We start from the raw sequence: 22,377 nt of genomic DNA on the forward strand, positions 1-22,377 counted from the left end.
GTAATTCATAAACAAAATACATACAAACATATTTGTATGAAATATGAATTAAAAACTTTATAATGTAAAAAATTAAACTTTCGGACCTATGAAAAAAAATAATATTGTGGAACGATTAAACTTTATGTAGATTTTTATTACAGATGTTCATTTAAATGGATATTGGCACTGAAAGGGTTAACGGTTTGTTCTATTTGAAAATGGCAGGGATTATAACAATTTTAACTACATATTTTTAAATCTCTACATATCTTTTAAAAACTTAGGAAATGTTCCCTATTTAAAGTTTGCTGTCAGACTTATCAAGAGTCCAATAGTAGCACAATAAAAAATACATTGTTTATCTGTGACATATAATGTGGCTTTTGGAAATGTTAAATGTCCCGACTTAGTTCGTTGACCAGTTTGGTACATTATATTGTTTAAATATTGGGGCCAGTCAAATTTTTAGATTAACAACTCTTTTTATTTATGGACCTAGAGAAAAAGTAAAAGAGTGTTCAGGAATGCTTATGATATTTCCGAAAACTTTTTATCATAAGCAATGTTTTTTGTATCTCAAACAGTATTGTATCTCAATTACATGTAAATCCCATAAGAATTTTTGTATTGCAAAAACTGGCCAAAGCAAGGTTGACACAAATTCCAAATTTGCAGAAAAATTATCTACTAGTACAAAATATATCTTGGCTAAGTTCATTGCTAGGCATTGAAGGAATATTTTACTGTGTTTTAATAAACTAGCTTTAGATAATTATTTGTAATAATAAGAAAAACGTGACAAACATTTTCTTGACTGTGACATGAGAATACTCTTTATCTAATCTTAACAAGTATTAAGAGAAAGAAATTGGCAGTGGATCTGTTATGTTCTCTTGAAGGGAGTTTAGTTTCAACCAAATGAATCAACATAAACATTGTAAATAGACTATCTGTTAAGCCTTGAATACAGAGCAAGCCGTTGGCTGCGAAGCTGCTGCTTTTCACTGTAAGTACCAATAATAGATTATTTAACTGTCCATTCAATCCATATTCATTCATCCATCCATAATCTTTTATTTAAAATTTTCAGTTCTCAAGTTCCTTTTATATTGAGATCAGTTAAACTATTTGATATAGTATACAGACTATTTAAACTTGCAATATAGAAGTACAATATTTTCTGATTTGAAATGAACTCAACACAAACTGTACTGTGACGCATTTTATGCATGATTTATCACTTGTGGAGGTCATAAGCCTAGTTTGATAAATTTGCTCTTATGTCTAATCTTTTAAAATAACCTTCATAAATAATTATAATTGTCATTGTGCATTTATTTGTTGGAAGATTGTTTCAAAGGTGCAAATGGTTGTTTTTAGTCAACTTTTAAAATCATCTTTATTGAATCTAATAATCCAGTTTATTCAAATAAAAAAATAACCCAAATCATACTGAAATGTTTTTATAACCTACTGAGAATTGACATGTTATTACAAACTTCACGGTTTACATAAGAACTTATATTTTTAGTATAATAAAATCAAAAACAATAATGTTCACTAAAATAATACTAGTAGTATAAATTTGGATTTAAAAAGGGAATCACCTTACTTTAATGTCACACTCCATGATGCTATATTTATGCTATTATGATTTTTATGCTATTATTCATGCAATATTTACCCTTGATGAGATTTGGTATACATTTGTCCATGTATATGTAGTGGGAGTCATATACTAAACTTTTATATAGATGAAATTAAGTACATTATGCCTATAATACAAAATTGATTAATAATTTCATAGTTTAAAAAAATTGGTGATGAATTTCTTACTTTACTTTGTCTCTCAACATAGAGAAAGTACTTCTATTATTAAAAAATGTGATTAAATTTTAAGTATATATTTTGGTATTTCCTTAGTAAAACATCAGTATAAAAATATTCATCATTACATGTTTGTCATACGTCGTCAAATCGTAATCAAACAAATTAATGAATTTTGTCCAAATTTACTGTATGAATGTAAAGTTGGTGAATATATATATATATATATATATATATATATATATATATATACTTTTAATACTTTTAACAATTATAATTTATCTTCGATTTCCTTGTAAGAGCCCACAATTCTGATACATACTGTATAACGGTCTGAATTCCTATAAACTGGAGGTGTCAATGTTGATCTGTTTCTTGATATTTAAAATTCTTAGAAGACAATGTTTCAAATTTACTATTAAGAAACACAACATGAAAATGTTGGAAAATATCTTAAGTTATGTCTTTTTAATGTAAGAACTTATTAATAATTGTTACTAATTAGCTATTGCAATATAAGAAACTATTTAACTGGTTTTATTTGAGATCAGTGAGTAACTGTTTGAATTTATCTACAACGATACCAAATTTGGCAAAAGCTCATAGCTCCAAGTAAATTATGCTAAAAAATACAAAGGTTTGTACATTTTTGAAGGAGTTATTTAGGTATAAAGCCATGTAACCAGTATTTGAAAAACATCGCTTTCAAGAGAATTGGATATTATAAAAATGATTAAAGCTACACAAAAACTTTAGGTGATAAGTAATGTTTGAAGTGGAAATTACATAACAGGTATAAAACTGAATCGTTAATTTCAAAATGGCAACTGGACAAATGATTGTTTGAAATCAAATTTTGTTTAAACAGATTATTTGAGAAAAACAGCTGTATTGAAATGACCTTGAGTTTTAGCCCATACAAATAATGTTAAATTTCAAACAGTTTTACACCCTTATTATTGTCATAGGATAATGAGAAATCTTATTGTAAATGTGTATCTAAACAATTGTTACTTTTTATTGTTAGTATAAAATTTTTAAATATTTAAAGTTTTTGCAATAACCAATAAAAATATCGAAAATCCAAAAAAGCTATTTGGATGTGTATTGATTTTACCTTTAAAATGAGATTCCTCCCATATTCTATTACTAAAACATAAGGCATACAAATTTTTGATTTAGAATCAAATGGTGTATCATTTATTAAATCGGACTATGAATAATGAAAAATCTAATTATTATGTTTGAGATTTTAGTAGCAAATGGATAAATCCAAATACCAAATTTAAGTGATGCATGAGAAAATGATGGCATAGGAAATCTAACTTTTTCCTCAAATAGTAATGAAGTCATGCTCTATTAGTAGTTTTGACAAATATGGATGTCCGTCAATTTTGAAGTTACTATCTTATAAAAAAAACACTTGTAAAGAAACTACATTGAAAAAAGCTATTTATAAATTTCAATAGAAAATGGTACTGTTTTACTTGACATTCACAATATCATTCAAGTTCTAAGATAGGAATAACCAACTTCACTATGAATTGAATGTGTCTGGCAGTAATGGTTCTGTTAGGATCACCAGGGAGTATAAAACAGTAGCAGTTAATATCAGAACTAAGAAATAAGTTTTTTAAACCATTTGTCAAGTTCATTAGATAGATATTTTATGAGCATGTGCGATGAGCTTTATGACTAAAAATGGGGAAATGAGATTTTATAGAAATATTAATAAGCACGTCAGACACTGAACCATGTACAACAATATTTGTAAATATGTTTTGGAAATAGCATTGCTTCCTCCCAATATTTCCAGATTTGACTCAAAAACATTTAACTCATTTTGGTTTGTGCATTTTGTGACTCCATTATGCTGTACCGTTAATACATGCAACAGGTAACTTAAAACGTATTTATACATTTTATAATATTGACAAATCTCAATAACACTATCAGTTATCAGACTTTAATTTTGTTTGGAATTCTATTCCCAGTGCAACCTCGTGTCGTCGCGACCGGAAGAGGGCACCTTCCAGAGGAATAATAACCGTGGATCCGCCACTAGATTCCTCCTATCCAAAACCTAACCAGCTTTGATGACTAAAGATAACTAATAATTTGGATATGGTTCCGAAAGGTTCCCTAACAATTATACCAAGTCCCAGGCCACGTACACTCACTTCTACCGTCCACTCTACCCGATCGCTGCACAACGACCACCCGCACAACCTCCGATCTCAGCCTGCTAACCTAGCAGGAATCATCCTACCAGAACCTGTCCAGAAGAATTCCGGATGGTAGGAGGCTCCTATTGTTCAAGCTAAAAGCTAGAGGTCGGCGCAGCTGGCTATCGCGTTCGCGGCTACTGAAGGATTACGCGCGCCAAATTCAAATCTATAGCGGCACTCGCCGCATCCTCCCCTCCTTCTCCGAGGAGTTCCAAGGCTTAGCCATTAAGAGTGGTAGAATGGGTGAGAGGAAAATTATCTGGAAGTGAATCAGTTATAGTTAAAATGAGCCAAATATCTTAAACTAGAACACAGAGCTTACAAAATTTTCAAAAAACACTACCATGCAAAAAGGCGGTGCAGAAACCGCGCCCATTCTCGCTGAACAGCTCCAGTCCTCAACCACAGACAAATTCAACCCATAAGTGGAAAGCAACTAAGATCTATCTATCACCAATATGTCACGTACCTGCTATATACTTCTAACTCTTCCAGGGTTAAGGTTGGGCTTCTTTAAAAAGTTTATTTAAATTATAGAAGATAATCTAGGTCAAAGGAATCAGGATTCTGGAAACCGTGTTTGACTGAGAATCACAACCTTCATTCAGCCCCATCATCAGACACAGATTTCCCTCCAAAAATAGGCCAAGTAGGAAAGGAGAGGTTAAGGATATTTTATTCTTGTGTAACTCATTAGAATATTTCTTCCATCGTAGCTGGCTATTATCCTAGTCCTGTTCCCCTTACTTCCCTCCCCCCCCTCCCGCAACGGGAGACAAGTCTGCTACCAACAAGCAAATCCACCGGACGCAGAAGGAGAGGGAGTGAAAGGTCCCCATGACCTCTCTGGAAGAACATATACAATTGTTTTGTTCATTTTCTTTCAATATTTGAAATACAGGAAAGGTGGTGAAAAGATGATATGGCCATTGGAAAAATAAATCCAAATCTAAATGATGAGGTCTCCTAGTGACTACAGTCATAAGAGGCAAGGAAGGAAAGAGTAGAATTGGTCTGCTAACAACTTCTTTAAACTTATCTTCCCTATTAGTTTCTCAAGATTTTTTGGTGACATATGGCGAGTAGTTTTCCCTAAATGGAGTGTTCAGAACGAGAAGGAAAGGGCCAACAAACAATAACTCAAAAGAAAAAAAAACTTCTGTTGGCTCAGAGTTATGATAAGTTAGTAGGCCAGGATATGATTGGTAATAACCATTAATTTGTGGATAGGATAACCACTCTATATAACTAACACATACAAATAAATATACATATAACTGACCATTATAAGGTCGTAACACGCATGCTCGAAAATACAAAGTAATATTTATCAACGAAAAACCATACACGAACACTAAATTACTCAGAGATAAACATTTATAGCAAAAAATAAAGTTTGACTAACTGGCGTGAGTGCTTTGCCTAGTTGTATATAGGAGAATACTTTGTTGAATAGTTGACTATAAGGGAAATGTTAAGTAATGTCGGTTCTAAAGCATTTATCGATACAAATTATTCTCTATCCCTAATTGCCTTCAGTTATAACTTAACAAAAAAATAAATGAATAGGATAGAGATAGTTAAAGATGTGTTAATGAAGTGTGTTTGGGGTTGCGCATAGGAGGCAATGAGACTGTCGCTGCTCCCAAAATTAACTACAGAAAAAATATATAAATAAATGCTAATTCATGGAAGCTGTAAATACTTCAAACAAAAAAAATCTAAACGGCAGATCTCATAACCACCCATCCCCGTATAAGTGTATAGTAGACAGTTTGGACCAAACACCAGAATTGCCAAACCCAACACCAGGTAGCAAGAGGAGAGCACACGCAGGTGAACTCCTTAGCCAAATCCACCTCTGTGTCAGGCAGAGCCACCAATGCAGGGTCCCAATGAAGAGTAGAAAAAGAAAAGGAAATGTTATTTGTAAGGTGTAATATGAAAGAAGAATGAAAATAAACTCAAATTAAACCTAATATCACAATGGCTTTTTCGGAATAGAGGAAATATCTAGTGGCAGATCATTGTCGTGGAGTTGGGAGAATGCACTTTTTAATATGGGATACATTACATGTGCTGACCTCACAAATTTCTTGGTTTTTGGGTCACGCAAGGCAACTGTTACAGGAGAAGTAAAGGTCTCAATTTCCAAAGGTTTAGACCACATAGGCTGCAGCTTGGCTGAGATGTGTTTGGGTACATTACTCAGGTTGAATAGTTGATACATTAATGTATCACCCACTCTAAAGGGAACTTGTGCTCGACCTTTATTATACTGTTTGGATACTTTATCCTTAGCACAGATCAGATTGTCTAGAGCTTTACTCCATCTCTGTTCCATGTTTCTTGGTTCAGAATTAGATTCTAGGAGTTGGTCAAGATTCCATTTATTTTCCAAAGAAGAGCGTATAGAGTATCCCAAAAATATTTCAGAGGGTGATGTGCCAGTGCTCTCGTGCTTAGAAGAATTAAAGGCGGTTTGAAAAAAATGTAGGTTTTCATCCCACTGAGTATTGTCTATGTGGTGGAAAATTCGCAAGGAAACTCCGATATTTTTGTTCACACACGTTTCAGCGTGCGAACTTTTTGGGTAATAAGGAGAAGTCCTACTGTGTTTAATCCCAAGCTCATCGCACAAGTTTTTGAACTGATGAGATTTGAAACAACTGCCAGAATCGGAGACAATAGACTGGGGAAACCCAAAGTAGGAAAATAGGCCTCGTTTAAGGGCATTTACTGTAGTTAGAGCTGTTGAATTCTTAGTTGGGATCATGACTGAAAATTTGCTAAACGCGTCTACAATGGTTAGTAGCCTCTGGTGACCACGTTAGTTCTAGGGAGAGGACCAACATCCCCCCCACCAAGCCAGGATGCATTTTTCTTTTTGTGTGGTTTTTTGAATCATGATCTTTTTTTAAAAGGTTTTCGTGCTAGATCAGACCAGATCAGATCGTGATAGATAACCATATTTTGTGTTTGGGGCTTGCTTACAGCGCTGGCACTGCAAGCATGATTTAACCATGTTAGTTATTGTTGTTGTAAGATCAGAAACTGTAAAATGTTCTCTTTAACCGATTTATTGTTTTGGAGATTCCCAAATGTGCTCCAACTGGGGACGTGTGATAACATGGCAAATAGCATGTGTATAGATTTTGGGAACAACAACACGCGGTCTGCTCTGGGAAGGGGTTTTATACACTAAGACATTATCAATTATTTCATAGTTTGGAGGGTGTTGTCCAGACTTAATTGACTTAATTATATTTGTTAATTCTGGGTCTAGGGCTTGATGTTCTCTTATGTCTTGGAAGGCTTCTGGTAGAGAGAAAAGAACTAAACATTTTTGAGGTAGGATTTTGGGGTTTGCTTGTCGAAGGTGTTGAACTTGTAATGTTGTTGGGGAGTTGTGGGGTCTTCCTTGTACAAACGAGGAGAGGCAGTCCTGCAACAACATTCTCTTTGCCCTTAATGTGACTGACTTTGAAATTTAAATGTGTTATTAAGGCAATCCATCGTGCTATTTTTCCAATTTGCCTGGGATGGTTTCAGCAACCAGGAAAGAGCACTATTATCCACAAAAAGAGAAAATTCTCTATGCTCTAAGTAAGTTCTGAACTTTTCAAAGCAAACACAACAGCGAGAGCCTCCAGTTCAAAGGTTGAGTAGTTCTTTTCATGGAGGTTCAGGGCACGACTGGCGTAAGCAACAGGTGCTAGGTTGCCATCCAAAGTTTCCTGGGACAAGACCGCACCCACAGGCCGTGCCAGAGGCATCGGTCTGCAACGTGAAGGGATTTTCGAAGTCGGGTAGCCTCAAAACAGGTGAAGATACTAAAATTGCTTTAAGGGTTTTTGAATGCCTCCTCCTGAGAAGGTCCCCATATGTATGGAACGCCCTTTTCTTTTTAAAAGAATTTAAAGGTTCCGAAATCTGAGAAAAGCTTTTAATGAATCTCGAGTAATAATGAGCACATTCCCAGAAACCTAGAAAGTTGTTTTAAACTCTTTGTGTTAGGTAGGAGTCCGATAGGTTTTACTTCTGTCAGGAATTTAGACTGATTTTACCATTATGAAATATGTGACCCAGGAATTCGATTCTAGGAGATGCCACACAACCATTTTTTCAGAACTAACAGTCAGACCAGCATCTCTAAGCCTGTCTAAAACAATTTTAAGATGCTGTACATGCTCGTTGAAACTGTTACTGAAGACAACTAGGTCATCAAAATAAACAAAAAGGAATTTGAATTTTAATATCTCCAAAAGACTTTGTCAAGTAGATTTGCCAAAACCATGCCACCGGATGCTAAGCCGAAGGGCAGATAGTTGTACTCGTAACAACCTGTGCTTGTGACAAAAGCCGTATATTTTTTGGAATTCCTCGTCAAGAGGAATTTGATTATAGGCGCTTACAAGGTCCAGGTGGGAAAAATGAGAAGCCTTCCCTAAATACTGGAAAGCTGACTCCACGGTTGGCATGGGAGTGTTTCTCCCAGCTCAACCACCTTATTTATGAGACGGTAGTCTACCACCAATGCGACTTTTACCACTCTTTTTCGGGATTAAAAACGCCGGACTTGAATATGGAGAGTCACTAGGACGAATAATACCCTTACTCAACAGGTCTTTAATATGGCTGTTTAGCTCTTTCAGTTTGGAAGGAGCATAATGAAAAGGTTTTGAGCGGGACAATCTTGTTAGTTTGTTATATGGATGGTATAAGATATTAAGTTGGTTTTGCCAAGGCATGGTGTTGTTATGGTATCCGGGTACTGCTGCAATAGGTTTTTTAAAATGTGTTTTTGTTTTGTGTTCAAGTTTTCTCCTAATGTTGGTGCTGTATGTTAGGTTGAGCTGACTAATCCTGGAATTGATTAATAATTAAGGTTGTGTCGAAGGAAAAAGTTATTTTAAACGCTGAGCTGCATTGATCACCATTTTTACTGTGATCTACAAAGTCCAAACCCAAAATAACTGCCACCGGTAGGCTATCTGATACAAAGAAAGGAAAAAGTCCAGGAAAGGTGTAAAATTTTAAAATGCAATTTAAATCTGTTTTTGGAAATTCATGTAAGTACCATTCGCTGTCATGGCTTGAGTTCTGGTGTTAAGTGAGTTGACGTAAAACCCTTTACCTTTCTGAAGATCCTTAAAGACTGACCCAGATATTATTGAGTATGTGGAGCCTGTATCAATTAGTGCTTCAAGTTTGATTTCTTTTTATGGATAGCCATATAGTAAGGGGATCTACTTTGGTTAAAGAAGGTGCCATAGAGCGGACAGGGCGATTCACCTTCGGTTTAGGGGAGACAATTTCCCTGTCTAAAAATGCCTCCCTGGGAAGTTTAAATGTTCCGGCCTGGAATTGGACTGACCAGAATAATTAGATTGCCTATTCTGCTGACCGTTTTGGTAGTTACGCTGACTTGTGTTTGTTTTTTTGGTGTACTATATTGGCCTGAATGGTTATTTCCTGATTCCAAGTGTGAATGACCGCCATAACGACTATTTTGAGGTTTATATCGATTAAAGTTACGTGACCGGTAATTTTGGTAGTGGCGTTGACCATTAGTATGGGTAGAGTGGCCACTGCTTCGGTTATAAAAACAATCTGTTGTTCTGTTGAAAACTTTGATTATATGGTATGGAACTATAAATGGATGTAGGTGGGGGTACGTTGGTTGTTTGTGGAGTGTCATAATATGTAAGACGCAGGTCATCTACCGTGGGGGCCAATTTTAAAAGATCATTAATGCAGTGTGGCGGTGTTATAAGTCCTGATAAGCAGGCTCTAGTGGAGGGATTGAGACCTGCCATAATAGTAGTAAAGACAACTGCATTATCTATTGTAGGGTTTAAAAATGTAAACATAGCACTAATGTTGTGTACATAGTCAGCTAAGGACTCTGAGTTAGTTTGATGGCGGTACAAAAACTGATTCTGAGCTTCCCTCAGTGTTCTATCAGTTAAGAGTGAAGTACGTATTGTCTGGACCAGTGAGAGCCAACTAAGATTAGACGTGATAGCATTTAACCATATACCACGAAGTCTACCCTCAGTCCGCGGAATAGTATTCGTAATAAATAGTTTGTCACTTACAAGGTTCAAGTTGAATATTTCTGTAGCTTTAATTACAAATTGTACGAGGTCTGGGAGGGACGAACCTGAAGTCATAGGCAGGGCTCTAATCATTTCGCGAACAACAGAAGGAAATGTCGCATCACTATCTCTATTATGGCTTGAGAATAACTCGGCAATCTGTGAAGACACTACTTCTGTAGTGCGTTCAACTGTTGTTTGTGTAAGTTGTTGCATAGCAACTATCAAATTTTGTATATTCGGATCTATTGGTTGTAAAGGTGTGTATGCTATGTTGGGCTGTACCTCAGAATGTTGTGTGACTGTTGGTGTAACATCAGTCGAGGCTGCTGTAGTTTCTAATTTGGATTCATTAACATTTTCGTCTGAGTCGATTTCACCTAATTTATATTTTTCTTTAACATAAGCACGAAGCTGAACTCTCATTCCCTCAAGTGTACCTGCTGGTGTGATGCCCAATAGAGAGCACTGATCACGGGCCTGAGTTGCTTTTAACTCTTTAATCCACGCTACAGTTTTGGGAATATTGTCTGGTTTATACATATTTAAAGAGAGCGAAAATAAGAACACAATAAGCTAAACAAAGCAAACTGGTACCAATATATGTTTACTTTTGTAATTATTAGACTGGAGGAGTCTGAAAACAATAACAGTAATAAAACAATTATTTCAAACAAATTGGGCTGACCTAGCTTTGAGGAAAATACAACAAACCAACACCTACTGGGATGAAAAAATCAGGTGGTTACTTTAATAAATTATAAATTAGTTTTATATTGATGTTAAAAAAGTTTAAGTAGTTTAATTTTTATAATATTTGCTCTGTAAATTAGCTTGTATATCTCTTTTGAATATATAAAAAGTTATTATATTCAATTTGCATTGTTAGACTTGTAATATTGTAACAACTGTTTAAGTACCTGAAACAAATGCTCGTATCCAACATTAAACATATTTCCAAGCGAAGTGATATTTAGAACACAAAGGTTAAGATTCTACCGAAAGTAAAATATTGGCTATAACAAAAATAACAGTCACCAACTACCTTACCTGTATTCGTAACTCAAGGTTAGTTACAAATGATCGTCACAAGCTGCAATTTACATTAAAACAAAAGGCACCAGTCATTATTATGTGTTTAACACTAACTAATGTAACCAATATCTAAACGTATATAAGGCTAAGACGTAAAATAATTTAAAGAAATCATTCGGTTTACAATTTATTTAAGTGAAAACGAAAACAAATCACCGTTGACTTACAAAGATAACTTATGTAGTACCTTAAAACATTGACCGGAAATTATAAAATATTCGTGCTTAACTGTAGTAGTAAAATCTATTTTAACCTCTTCAAATCTACAATGTAGAGTAACATAATTAGACTTCGTTATCTACAGAGTGATACAAAAACCGGATCTGAGGAACTCTGCTTACACAATTACGTGCTTACACAGCAAGCTAACTAAACTTGTGTCGAGAAATATTGCTTTAGTTCTAATAAGAAGAAAATCTAAATCGGATAAAAAATTGAGTAAAATAATTATAACAATTGCGAGCTTAGAACTATAAGTATAATTACGAGGAAAAATGACAAATTTAAATTTTAAAACTGTCTTAAAACGAAACGAGAAATTCTTGTTTGAAACAGACAGACAGACGGAAATTACGAACTCCGTGATAATAATTTTTAAATGACTTAATCCTTATGAAAAACTTGAAAAAGGAATTGTGGCTGTAATAAATAAATGGGCAGTTATGTAAATAAAAGTTAACAAAGAAAAATACTGCATAACACCTGTAATAAGTGAAAAAATAGTGTTACAGTCTAATACAAAGTGTACTTCAGGTTACTAGTATCAAAGAAAATTATAGAACTTGGTTAAACAAATCGTAACTCTGCTTAGTTAAAGCTTAAAGGAGACTTTACTGTTTGTAGTTATTAAAAAATACTAAGTTATTTAAGAAATACTTTATAAAAAGGGCAAGAAATATTAAATTATTAAGATTGAGCTAATATTGATGAAAAAATTTTAAAATAAGAACAAAAAAAATAAATGTTTAATTCAACGTATGTAAGAGAAGTTTATAAATTGAGCTTAAATTAAATTACTAAAACTAATTTAGTTATCTGATCGGTTGGTGAAGGTCGCTGCTTCCCTCGTGGCGTCGGTCGCTGCCCTGTGGTGATTTACGCCATTGTTTGGAAAATTACCACTGTTATTCGAAAACTAAAAAAATGGACGTAATGCGTGAAATTAAAATTAATGCTGGTTAGGAATGGTGTTGAGAATCCGAGGCGGACGGCTCGCGCTACCAATATTTGCCACCTCGTGTCGTCGCGACCGGAAGAGGGCACCTTCCAGAGGAATAATAACCGTGGATCCGCCACTAGATTCCTCCTATCCAAAACCTAACCAGCTTTGATGACTAAAGATAACTAATAATTTGGATATGGTTCCGAAAGGTTCCCTAACAATTATACCAAGTCCCAGGCCACGTACACTCACTTCTACCGTCCACTCTACCCGATCGCTGCACAACGACCACCCGCACAACCTCCGGTCTCAGCCTGCTAACCTAGCAGGAATCATCCTACCAGAACCTGTCCAGAAGAATTCCGGATGGTAGGAGGCTCCTATTGTTCAAGCTAAGAGCTAGAGGTCGGCGCAGCTGGCTATCGCGTTCGCGGCTACTGAAGGATTACGCGCGCCAAATTCAAATCTATAGCGGCACTCTCCGCACCAGCTGTATGGCTTTGAATTCTGAATAATTATGTAGGAAGCATTTTAAGATACTGTTCCTTGTAATGTAGCAGTATGAAAGCTTGAAATATATTAAACATTAAATGAAGATTCAAGGGTGTATCCAGAATGAAAACTTGGGGGGGGGGGATGGTGGGAGAATAAGCCATGGTAGTTTATTTGTTTGTAATATTTTAGCATGTTAAAGGTGAATGAAACCAAAATTTTAAGAAAATTTTTATAATTATAACAGTGCTGTATAAACTACGAGGTATTTGCTTGAAAAACTATTTTCATTTTAGCTACATGTCTTATAAGTATAATGTTTCTTGGATTTTTAGAAAACTTTTTCAAAAATTTCGTTTTACTCCACGCCTGATTTTCCATAAAGAATTTTCCGCTGGGTGTTCATCAAACACAACCCAGTCAATCTATCCTCTCATATTGTATTTCTCAGCCAGGTCTTTATCCTTTGAAGGTTACTGAAAGATTGTTCAACAGTAGCCATAGTGGATGGGAGAGCCCTTACAATGAGGAGTTCATGCCTTGTTGCAGAGAGGAAACATTAGCCTCCTCCAAAAGTGTAGCCACTTTAATGTCCATTAATTTGTCTCGTGCTAGGCAAAAGCAGGTACATTTTCATGTGAGAATCTAACATTCAACGATAAAGTTAAGGAGTCAAGGTAAAGGATGATCAATGACTGCCTTCAGTATTTAATTGCAGTCTCAGATGGTGGATTACTTCTGTTTATTTACTTTTGAACATTTCGTCGAACTGTTAACTCAATGCTGACTTTCTCTGCGGTACCATGTGAATATTTAGGTAATTCATCAGAAACATGTTCAATTTTTTGTCAATCCTTCTTGATAACATCAAGGATTTTACCTATATGTTCCCTCATCATAATAAAGTGTTTTTCTTTGTAGAACGTTCACATTGGGTTTCTAAAACTTCATAGCACTTTGCAATATTGACTAAAGCTATGATGAAAATTGGTTTAATAACTGGACAGTGTATTCGATAAGAAAACTGTCTTAACATAGTTTCCTACTACCAAGAGATGTTCTAGCTCATTGGCTATTTCAAGGAAGCTCTGAAAAATGTATATGCTCTTGTATTTCTCAGATCATTTGGTCTCACAGAGTTTTGATGGACTGGGAGCCGAATTCCTGCAGGCTTTCTTTGACAACTTCACCACATAATATTATACTCTCATTTTAACTTTTTGATGAAGTGTAGACTGAATCTATCCATGTCAATCTTTAGCTCCTCACCATAGAGTTAATTCTCAAATTTAAAAAGTAAAAATAAACCCTCTTCCTTTTCTCTCAGTGGCAAATCGAAGTTCTAAAAAACATAATACCAAAACTAATTGATGACAATATTAGTTTATTTTATTCAATGATCTTCTGGTGACCTCTTTGCAACATCAACTTGAACATTTTTAAGGAATGTTTTTGCAGCAGTTGTTGAAGTTTTGAGTTAGTGACTGCTGACATGTTTCCTATAATCTTCATCTATATCTTTAAATTTTGTGTATGACCTTACAAAACTCCTTAACTGTAGCAATACTAGTAGGAAAAAGAACACAGTGCATACATAGAGCACCTTTTAAATGACTTGCGTACACACACCAACCAAGGAGTATATTGATCTAACAGTGGCAATTAAATTTTCTTTTCAAATGGCTGGCATCAGAACTATGATGCCAGTAGAATCGTAATTTGATGGTGGGACCCAGGGATTTGTAAGCAATTTCTTCTTCTTTTTTTATGGCAACCTAAGGGGATGACCAACATAACGGCAAATGTCATTGACATGGTAGCCATCGTATTCTTCAATTGTTTAGGAGTCCCAGGGACAGTATGTGTAAAGGTGAAGTATTACTAGACCCTTTTTCCATAATAGACATAGAATTCGATGGTCTAGTCAGTTTATTTCCATCTTCATCACCATCACTGCCCACTTTCATTGCTGTCATGTTGATCTTTTTCCATTTGAGAGGAAAATAATAGATGGGTTTCTATACAACCTCTTGTGCCTGAAAATAATAGAAATTGAGATACTATACAAAACAATTACAATTACAAACCATCCTTAACTAAGGGTTGGCCAACCACAGCAGCAAAAAGAAAGTTCTCTGATCATAAACCAAATCATCCTAGTTCCTAGTTAGTTTCTAAATATTAATATATTCATACAAATAAAAGTAACATTTTAGTATAAAATTAAGCAAGGAATTAAAAATTTATATATGCAATGAATTTCATAAAACCGAGCACTGAAATACTCAAGTATTAAAATAATAGGCTTGTAAAATAAAAAGGAAACATTGTAATTTGACATTTGGCAATGTTCTATAAAGTGAAAAATCAAAACAGGAACTTAATGCAGGCATAACAGTAGTGTTGTATGTTAAATTAAAAATAAACTATAATGTAGTTAATATATTACCATATGGTGAATTTAGCAGAATTGTCGCCGTAAAAAATGTTAAGGTGATGCAATCGATTTGGGGTTTTAAAAATATTTTTGCCCTTATGTTAAATTCATAGCTTGTCAAGATTAGTTCCTCGAATATAAAATCAGTAGAACAAATTGTTATGATCGGTCCTCGTGAAATTACAGGCATTCAAAGCAGGCAATTTAGGTCATTTTGTAATCAGACCAAAATAAAAATGTGAAACATTTAAAGTACGTACAGGAGTAATAGCTTCAGGAACTGAAGTAAATCGATTCATGCTATGAGGATCAGTAAAAAATTCTAAGCTTGAGTTGATTATTAATGTTGGTTTTATTATTTCATGCTAAAAGGGATCGAATCACTGACTGATCCCCTTTTAGCATGCAAATCTTTCTTATTCTTCAAAAGAAACCCATTATCTAGGCAGACAATACATTATCTGGATGCTACACTCAGCATTAAGACAATTTACAGAATTTTAAAAGATAAATGTCCTTTAGAATCCTAGGCTTCACATAATTTTTTAAGTTCTTTAAGAAATTTACAATCTCAGTTATGGAAGACTCCAGGTCAATACATACTGTAAGAATTGAACGGGGAAGTTTAGTGAATGAGTCCTTAACTAAAAGGTGTGCTCAAGCTGACCTCAACAGTCATAAAAGTAAATTAAACAAATTTTAATCGTGAATACATCGCTGGTCACACCACACACTGTAGCAACCGTGCCATTTCAATACACTATGTAAACAATTTGACGTCGTCGTTGCATCGATCTTCTTCATTCATGGTGAAAAGGTTCCGAGGTGTAAAACATAATGTACAGGATTAATCAGCTCTCGATTCTAGAAGCTGTACTAATAATTTTTGTAAGTATCGATATGTAAACTTCTAATGCTTTATCTGCAATGGTGTCAAAAATCTAAGGGCATTCTCACACAACCTGACTAATTTGTCGACTATGGAGGTAATTATTTTCTTAGTATTAAATTGTTATACTCTTGTTGGTTTTATACAAAACATGGGTTTTATACACTACTAGTTTATTATTACTAAATAACAATACTCCACTTAAGAATAACATAATTCGCTTCTTATTACGTTTGAAATTACTCACATAGCAATTCTTAAACATGCCCAAACCTGATAAGGCTAAAAAATTGCTACGAATGTTTTCAAATATTGTTTTAGATCCAAAATCCCGAGAAAATATTGGGGGTTTCATAAAAATGTTTAAAGTTGGTAGTCAGCTTAAAAATTGAAGACAAATTTTGAAATTCTACAATCGTATTGTTATGGTCACTAAAACATAGGTAAAGTCCACAAATTAAACATTCCTGTGAATTTAGACATTTTTTAAAAACCAATGCAAACAGATACAATAGACACCCTGTATATAATTAGATTTTAAAGATTGAAAATTGAACAATTCAAGACTCAGAGGATAAGGTCAATTCAATTTCTTATAATTTATTTAAGGAACTGGTTATCATCTTCAACGGAGATCAGTTGTTTATGAAATAGAACAACCCAATTTTTAAGTTTTTTTAGATGGCAATCTTTTCTGGTTGGGCATCCTGGGCTATATTATAGGTTTAATAGATTAAATTGGTGACTTAGGCCAAATGGATTAGGCTTCCACTTAATCCAAATAAAAATTACTACATTTGTAAAAAAATTAATTTTTGTGTTGTTTTTTTTTATTCATTGTTGAAAAATAAAAGTCTACTTTCTTGATAACTTTTTGGAAATGGAGTTGAACATGGAATTAGTGTTTCGTCCCAGAAAACCAGATTGCTAAGAAAAGATAAGCTGCACAAATTTTGTCCATGAATAATTTTTAGCATACTTATAAATATTTTATAAGCAGTTTTTCTCAAATATTCACAAAAAATGAAAATAAATCTTACAGTTTTTAAATTAATACTTTATTCTTATTATACCATTAATAGTTTTAATCGCGGGTACTTTTTAGCGAGCCTATAATAAAGTAAAAGTTAAAAGTTTGACATATCACCTGAAACAGTAAAAATGAGTTCTTTAACCTATATGTTTAACTATCACAAAAAGTTAAACTTAATCTGTCTGAAGAATAGTAATAAATGGCAAAGATTGTAATTTTGAGATAACGGTCATAAATAATATTACAGTGACAACTAATATCGGCGATAACCGTTGAAAGATTAGAGTAGCCAACAACAAGGTCATCTGGCCATGAATTGCTGATAGAGAATCATTAACAAGTCTGAGTGCGCTATCAGTTTGATGCTTGTTGGGATTGTTGTCTGTGTCACCGTCCTCACTGACTCGACGTTGGTAGTCGGCTCTGGTGTGACGGGTCAGGAGATGCCTTCCCTTCTCAACTCAGGTCGTCTCCACATCGGCAACATCAACCAGAACATTGTCAACACCGAATTCGCTGTCGAGGGACTCGTTCATCAGAGGGCCCTGGAGCTAAAAGTCGAGTTGAAACAGGTATTTATGATATGTAATCATTAATTCACCAATTGAAATGCAAACATTTATTGTAAAGTTAGATTGTGAATTGTAATAAGTTTTCGAATTGATAAACATTCTGCCTGAACAAAGCATATTTTCGAGACTACTAATCTCATATTTTACGTAAAAGTTAGATTTGTTAAAGTTATGCCTATCTTTAATTTGTAAAATTGTACGAGATTTCTATTTTTGTAAAACATCCTTATAGATTAAGATTAAAATTTTATAAGTTTTAAGCTATTTCAGCTCAGTAACTTTTACTTCCATATAATTTTCAGAGTTATAATTTCTGAGAACTGAAGTCGGTTTTAAATTTTGTACCACTCATAAAGTTATGTATTATTGATTTGAAATTAATACGGAAATAATTATTTTAAATTTGAACAATTTGTGTTGCAAAACTAAAAAAAAAAACTAGTTGAATTAGTAGCCTATGTGACCATTTTAGTTTATGTATTTTTAATTGTTACTTAGTTTTTATTTCATTGTTCACGCGAACTAACTAGTAGAAATAAGAAAAGGTTCTTAAAATATCGTTTCACCAAGTTTAACAAAAACTTCACAAATTTGAAAACATCGTTAAATTATATAATAAATCATTATTACTAGACATTTCTTCTCTAAATCCCAAAGATTTAATACTAATAATATAATGTTTATACGTATCAGCATGTTTACGATAAGAATTTTATTGTTGGTGATGAAATTGGTATCGTGTGTAGAAGAAACTTACTTAATGTAATCAAATATTGCTAGTCACGCAATACTATTAGCATACATAACTACAAATAGCCATGTAATGTTATTAACATAGACAACTGTAACTATTTAGACAATGTTTTGACATCGACAACTATAACTAGTCAGGCAATGTAATATAAATTATTTGTTCAATGAAAACCTATGTAAAGCTTAGGTTTTAAAATTCGAAAGCATTATGAAGCCAAGGCATTCAATGGAGCAACGAAGATTTAAAACTCTGGGTTTAATGCTTTTATAATTTAATAATTAAACTAAGGCAATCTTGCATTTATTGCACAAAAGAACATTGATGTAGCCTATACTACATTTATTAGCCTATGAATGTGTTACGAAAGATCAATGTTACAAATTTTGTTTTTTTAACAGCCCCATGTTCGGTGTTCATTTATATGGGGCGTCAAATATAGAAACTCTATTAAAGAAATCTCTTTAGGATGTAAGTTACTGTTTTATAATTGTTTCACCATCAGGGTCAGGGGGGGGATGGTTAAGATAAGTGATGAAACATTTTACGTTGACTTCCACTTTAAAAATTTTCAAAGCTGTTGCAATATTTTTGTAGCACTCTGTCCGTTTTTTTACATCTTAGCATTACTTTCTATAAACATTCAAATTATAGATTTGACTTTTCCAAAATAAATTATTGATAATTTACAAATTCTTTGTTTAGGCTACATAATCGATAGACTTTGATTTTATTATACAGTAAATTAGATACCTACAGTCAAATGTCATTCATTAAATTCGTATTGAAACTAGTCAAGTGCCATGGCTCAAGACATGTAATATTACATCACACTATTTCCTTATTACTCTAACATATAACTATAGATTAACTTACATGAATATATGTTACTGAACTGTCACTGAACGCTAATAAATTTATTATTTATGATAACCTCAACACTAGGATAATTTAATTTGGGTTATCACGAAAGAAATCGTGATATTATTATTATTGTTATTTTACTTAATAAACGTAGCCAGTTCTTAATAATGCGGAAATGTACTGCATTAACATTAAATGTTTTTTTAATGTCAGTCTTAAAAAAATAACATCTGAATTGAGTTATAAATTTATTCTAATTTCTGATCTCAAATGGGTTCTAGACACATATTCTCACTTCCAATCACTTCACTTAATCTAATCCACATTCAAACATCAATCAAATTTGACTTTAGCGTCCTATTATTATAGTAAAAGCACTTAAAACTTCAACAAATGTAAACAATTAATTATAAATCTTGTGTGGTTAAAAATTAAAATGTTAATGTTAATTCTGTTTAGATATGATGTCGCTTCAGCTGCTTATCTAAATCACAAGAAAATATCATTATTTAAAAGCTATGCTACAGTAATGTTTGATTCGAGAAGATGCAAAAATCTAGTTTCTGTTTATCGAACTATTGTAATAGTTTGATATTTTTTTAAATGTGTTCATTCCATATTATATTTCGAAAATAAAAATAATTTTCAACCTATATCAGCATAGATGATACAATGAGAAATGAATACTCTGTTTGAGCAATCAACAAACCCCTGTGTCTATGTGTCCATGACTACACTGGAATTTGCGGGTTCATTTATTACGAATGCCTTGTTCCAACGTCGTATAAGATCTACAATGAACTTGAACCAGGTTATCTTTTTCGAGAAAGAAATATTTACTTTTCCGGAAAGTCTGTACGATACAAATTTATTTTTAATTCTTCTATAATTTTAATACCGACCATTGATATTATAACTGTATGGAGGTATCTATAATGATAGTTTATTTTATTCCATGACGAAGACTGCACATGGTGTTACTGTGTGTTGTGTAATAATTCAAAGTTTTAAATATCCGAGATATTAATAATTAACAGTATTGATTTATTTATTATAATGCGTTTTGTTTCTTTTAGTACTTTAAGTTGTTTTGTTTAGCTAATATTCTATTTACCGGCCTACTGTATAATATTCGTATTTTTTCCAATAATTTTACAACACTGTAACTCTACTCTTGCATGGACCATCCTAGTACAAAAAATATATATTTAGAGATCCCAATTCGAGCTGTGAATTTGATGGCGGTAGCTAATAGTGGGAATTACTTAATTAAATTAACTGGCAGTTCTTTTACAAAATAATTTATCGCTCAAAGGTAGAACAAAACAAATCAAAACTAGATATAAAGGGAATGCTTAAAGAAGTTGTTTTGTTGATGAAAAGACTGTGAAGGACTCTTTATTTAGTAGTGGAAATGCACTGTACAACATTAATATTACATCATCTCAAAAGATTAAGATTACCGTAGCACCATTATCATACAAAAGTATAAAAGCGCTGATAGTACGACAATAGGCTACGTCGTGGATAGCGGCAGCTGAGTGGCGAGAAGGGTGTGGATGTAGCCGTCTGCTCGAGGACTAAACCCAAGACTGTCACTTTATCGTATAAACCTACGATTTAAGCTAGTATTTCTTGAAATTGAAATAAGAGGTTTCCCTTCCCAGAAGAAGAAATTAATAGACCGTCAGCCACACTAGTCCTGGTGGGGCAGAAATGCGACGTTATGAAAAGGTTTTTAAGTAACATTTTTTAGTTTGACTCACTTAAAACCAATTGAAAAAAAAAACAAACGGAACATTGAAGCATCGACAGCCAAACGTACAAAGATCGAATAATTGGCCTTCCAGCCTCCTGCCTCCCTTCCAATAGTGAAATATACTGCCAAGTGTGTTTACAGTTTTTTTTTATTTTGCTTTTTAAGTCCCCATCATCTTCACGATCCTCCACTGAAGAGGACAATTTTTTACGAACTAACATAAGCTTTGGCCGTTCGACAGCTCTAAAATATTTGTAATGACGGATGCTTCTTTGGGTTTTCAGTAAAATATCGGTAATTATTAGTCTATTATTAAAAATCATGAATTCACATAATTATACAATATTATTAACAAACAATATATAAAATTAAGTTCTATTTCGGAACGATCCATTTTTTGTCGGATGCTTATTCAGATCAAATAATGTAACCTTGATTATTCTTATTTGATATTCTACTTAATTTAATTGTTCTTTATACATAACTTAGCAGTTTTCATGTATTAAATAGCAACGGTATTATGTTGATCGAGAAGTTATTAAGGGTTTTAAAGTGATGTTTATGTTGTTAGTTAAATGTAGATGTTGTGTTATTTCCTACATGTGTTTCTACTGATAAAAATTGTTCCGTTGTTGACCATTGCATGTACAACAGAGACCTGAATCTTATCGCACACAAATACAACAGTTTATATAAAAAACTAACTAACTCAAAATTGAGACTTAAAATTTTCAATAAAATTTCAAAATGTTTGCTTTTTGCTCAGCTCTATTTTAAAGATAGTAAAATTCAGGAATTCAGGTCCATATGTGGGCAAAAACCGTTACAAAACAATTTGCTTGGCCACTAAAAATTAGTGATAACTCTGTTTTCTGTATTTTATCGTCTGCTCTATTTAAGTAACACTTTGTAACGGTAATAAAAAGAGAGTCTAAAATCAGAACCGTTAAAAATAAAACTTGAGAAATATTTTAAAAATCTGAAAATAGTAGTAGGCCTACCCGTGGAATCATGTAAATCAATTTAAACGTCACGGTTTCGCCCGTAATTCAATCTCGTATTAACTCTCAATAGTTCAAATTCTTAATAATTAACGATAATTAATTTACGTTCTCTGATTTAATATGATTTACATACATTTAAATATAAATTTCTCTTCACTTTCTTTGTGTTCGTTCAAACTAG

The 22,377-nt window shown here is 33.3% G+C and overlaps 1 protein-coding gene and 1 long non-coding RNA gene across 3 annotated transcripts in view; one reads left to right on the plus strand and one right to left on the minus strand.

Moving 5' to 3' along the window:
• The first annotated feature begins 875 nt into the window (after positions 1–875).
• LOC124354243 (alanine aminotransferase 2-like) overlaps positions 876–22,377 on the plus strand; it is a 34,812-nt gene continuing 13,310 nt past the window's right edge. Inside the window, exons 1-2 of one of the 2 annotated variants that reach the window (XM_046804554.1) lie at positions 876–988; positions 17,494–17,818. In XM_046804554.1, coding sequence (XP_046660510.1) covers positions 17,609–17,818 — 210 coding nt within the window. In that variant the 5' untranslated portion in view covers positions 876–988; positions 17,494–17,608. The remainder of the gene's footprint in view (positions 989–17,493; positions 17,819–22,377) is intronic. The other variant, XM_046804555.1, reaches the window with a different exon arrangement.
• LOC124354244 lies at positions 13,106–17,529 on the minus strand. The gene is made up of 2 exons (XR_006921669.1): positions 17,361–17,529; positions 13,106–14,923 (listed from the first exon to the last, which is right to left on the minus strand). It is a non-coding gene; the product is annotated as an uncharacterized LOC124354244 (long non-coding RNA).

The sequence above is a fragment of the Homalodisca vitripennis genome, chromosome 2 (assembly GCF_021130785.1).
Source record: "Homalodisca vitripennis isolate AUS2020 chromosome 2, UT_GWSS_2.1, whole genome shotgun sequence".
In the NCBI taxonomy this organism is placed as follows: domain Eukaryota; kingdom Metazoa; phylum Arthropoda; class Insecta; order Hemiptera; family Cicadellidae; genus Homalodisca; species Homalodisca vitripennis.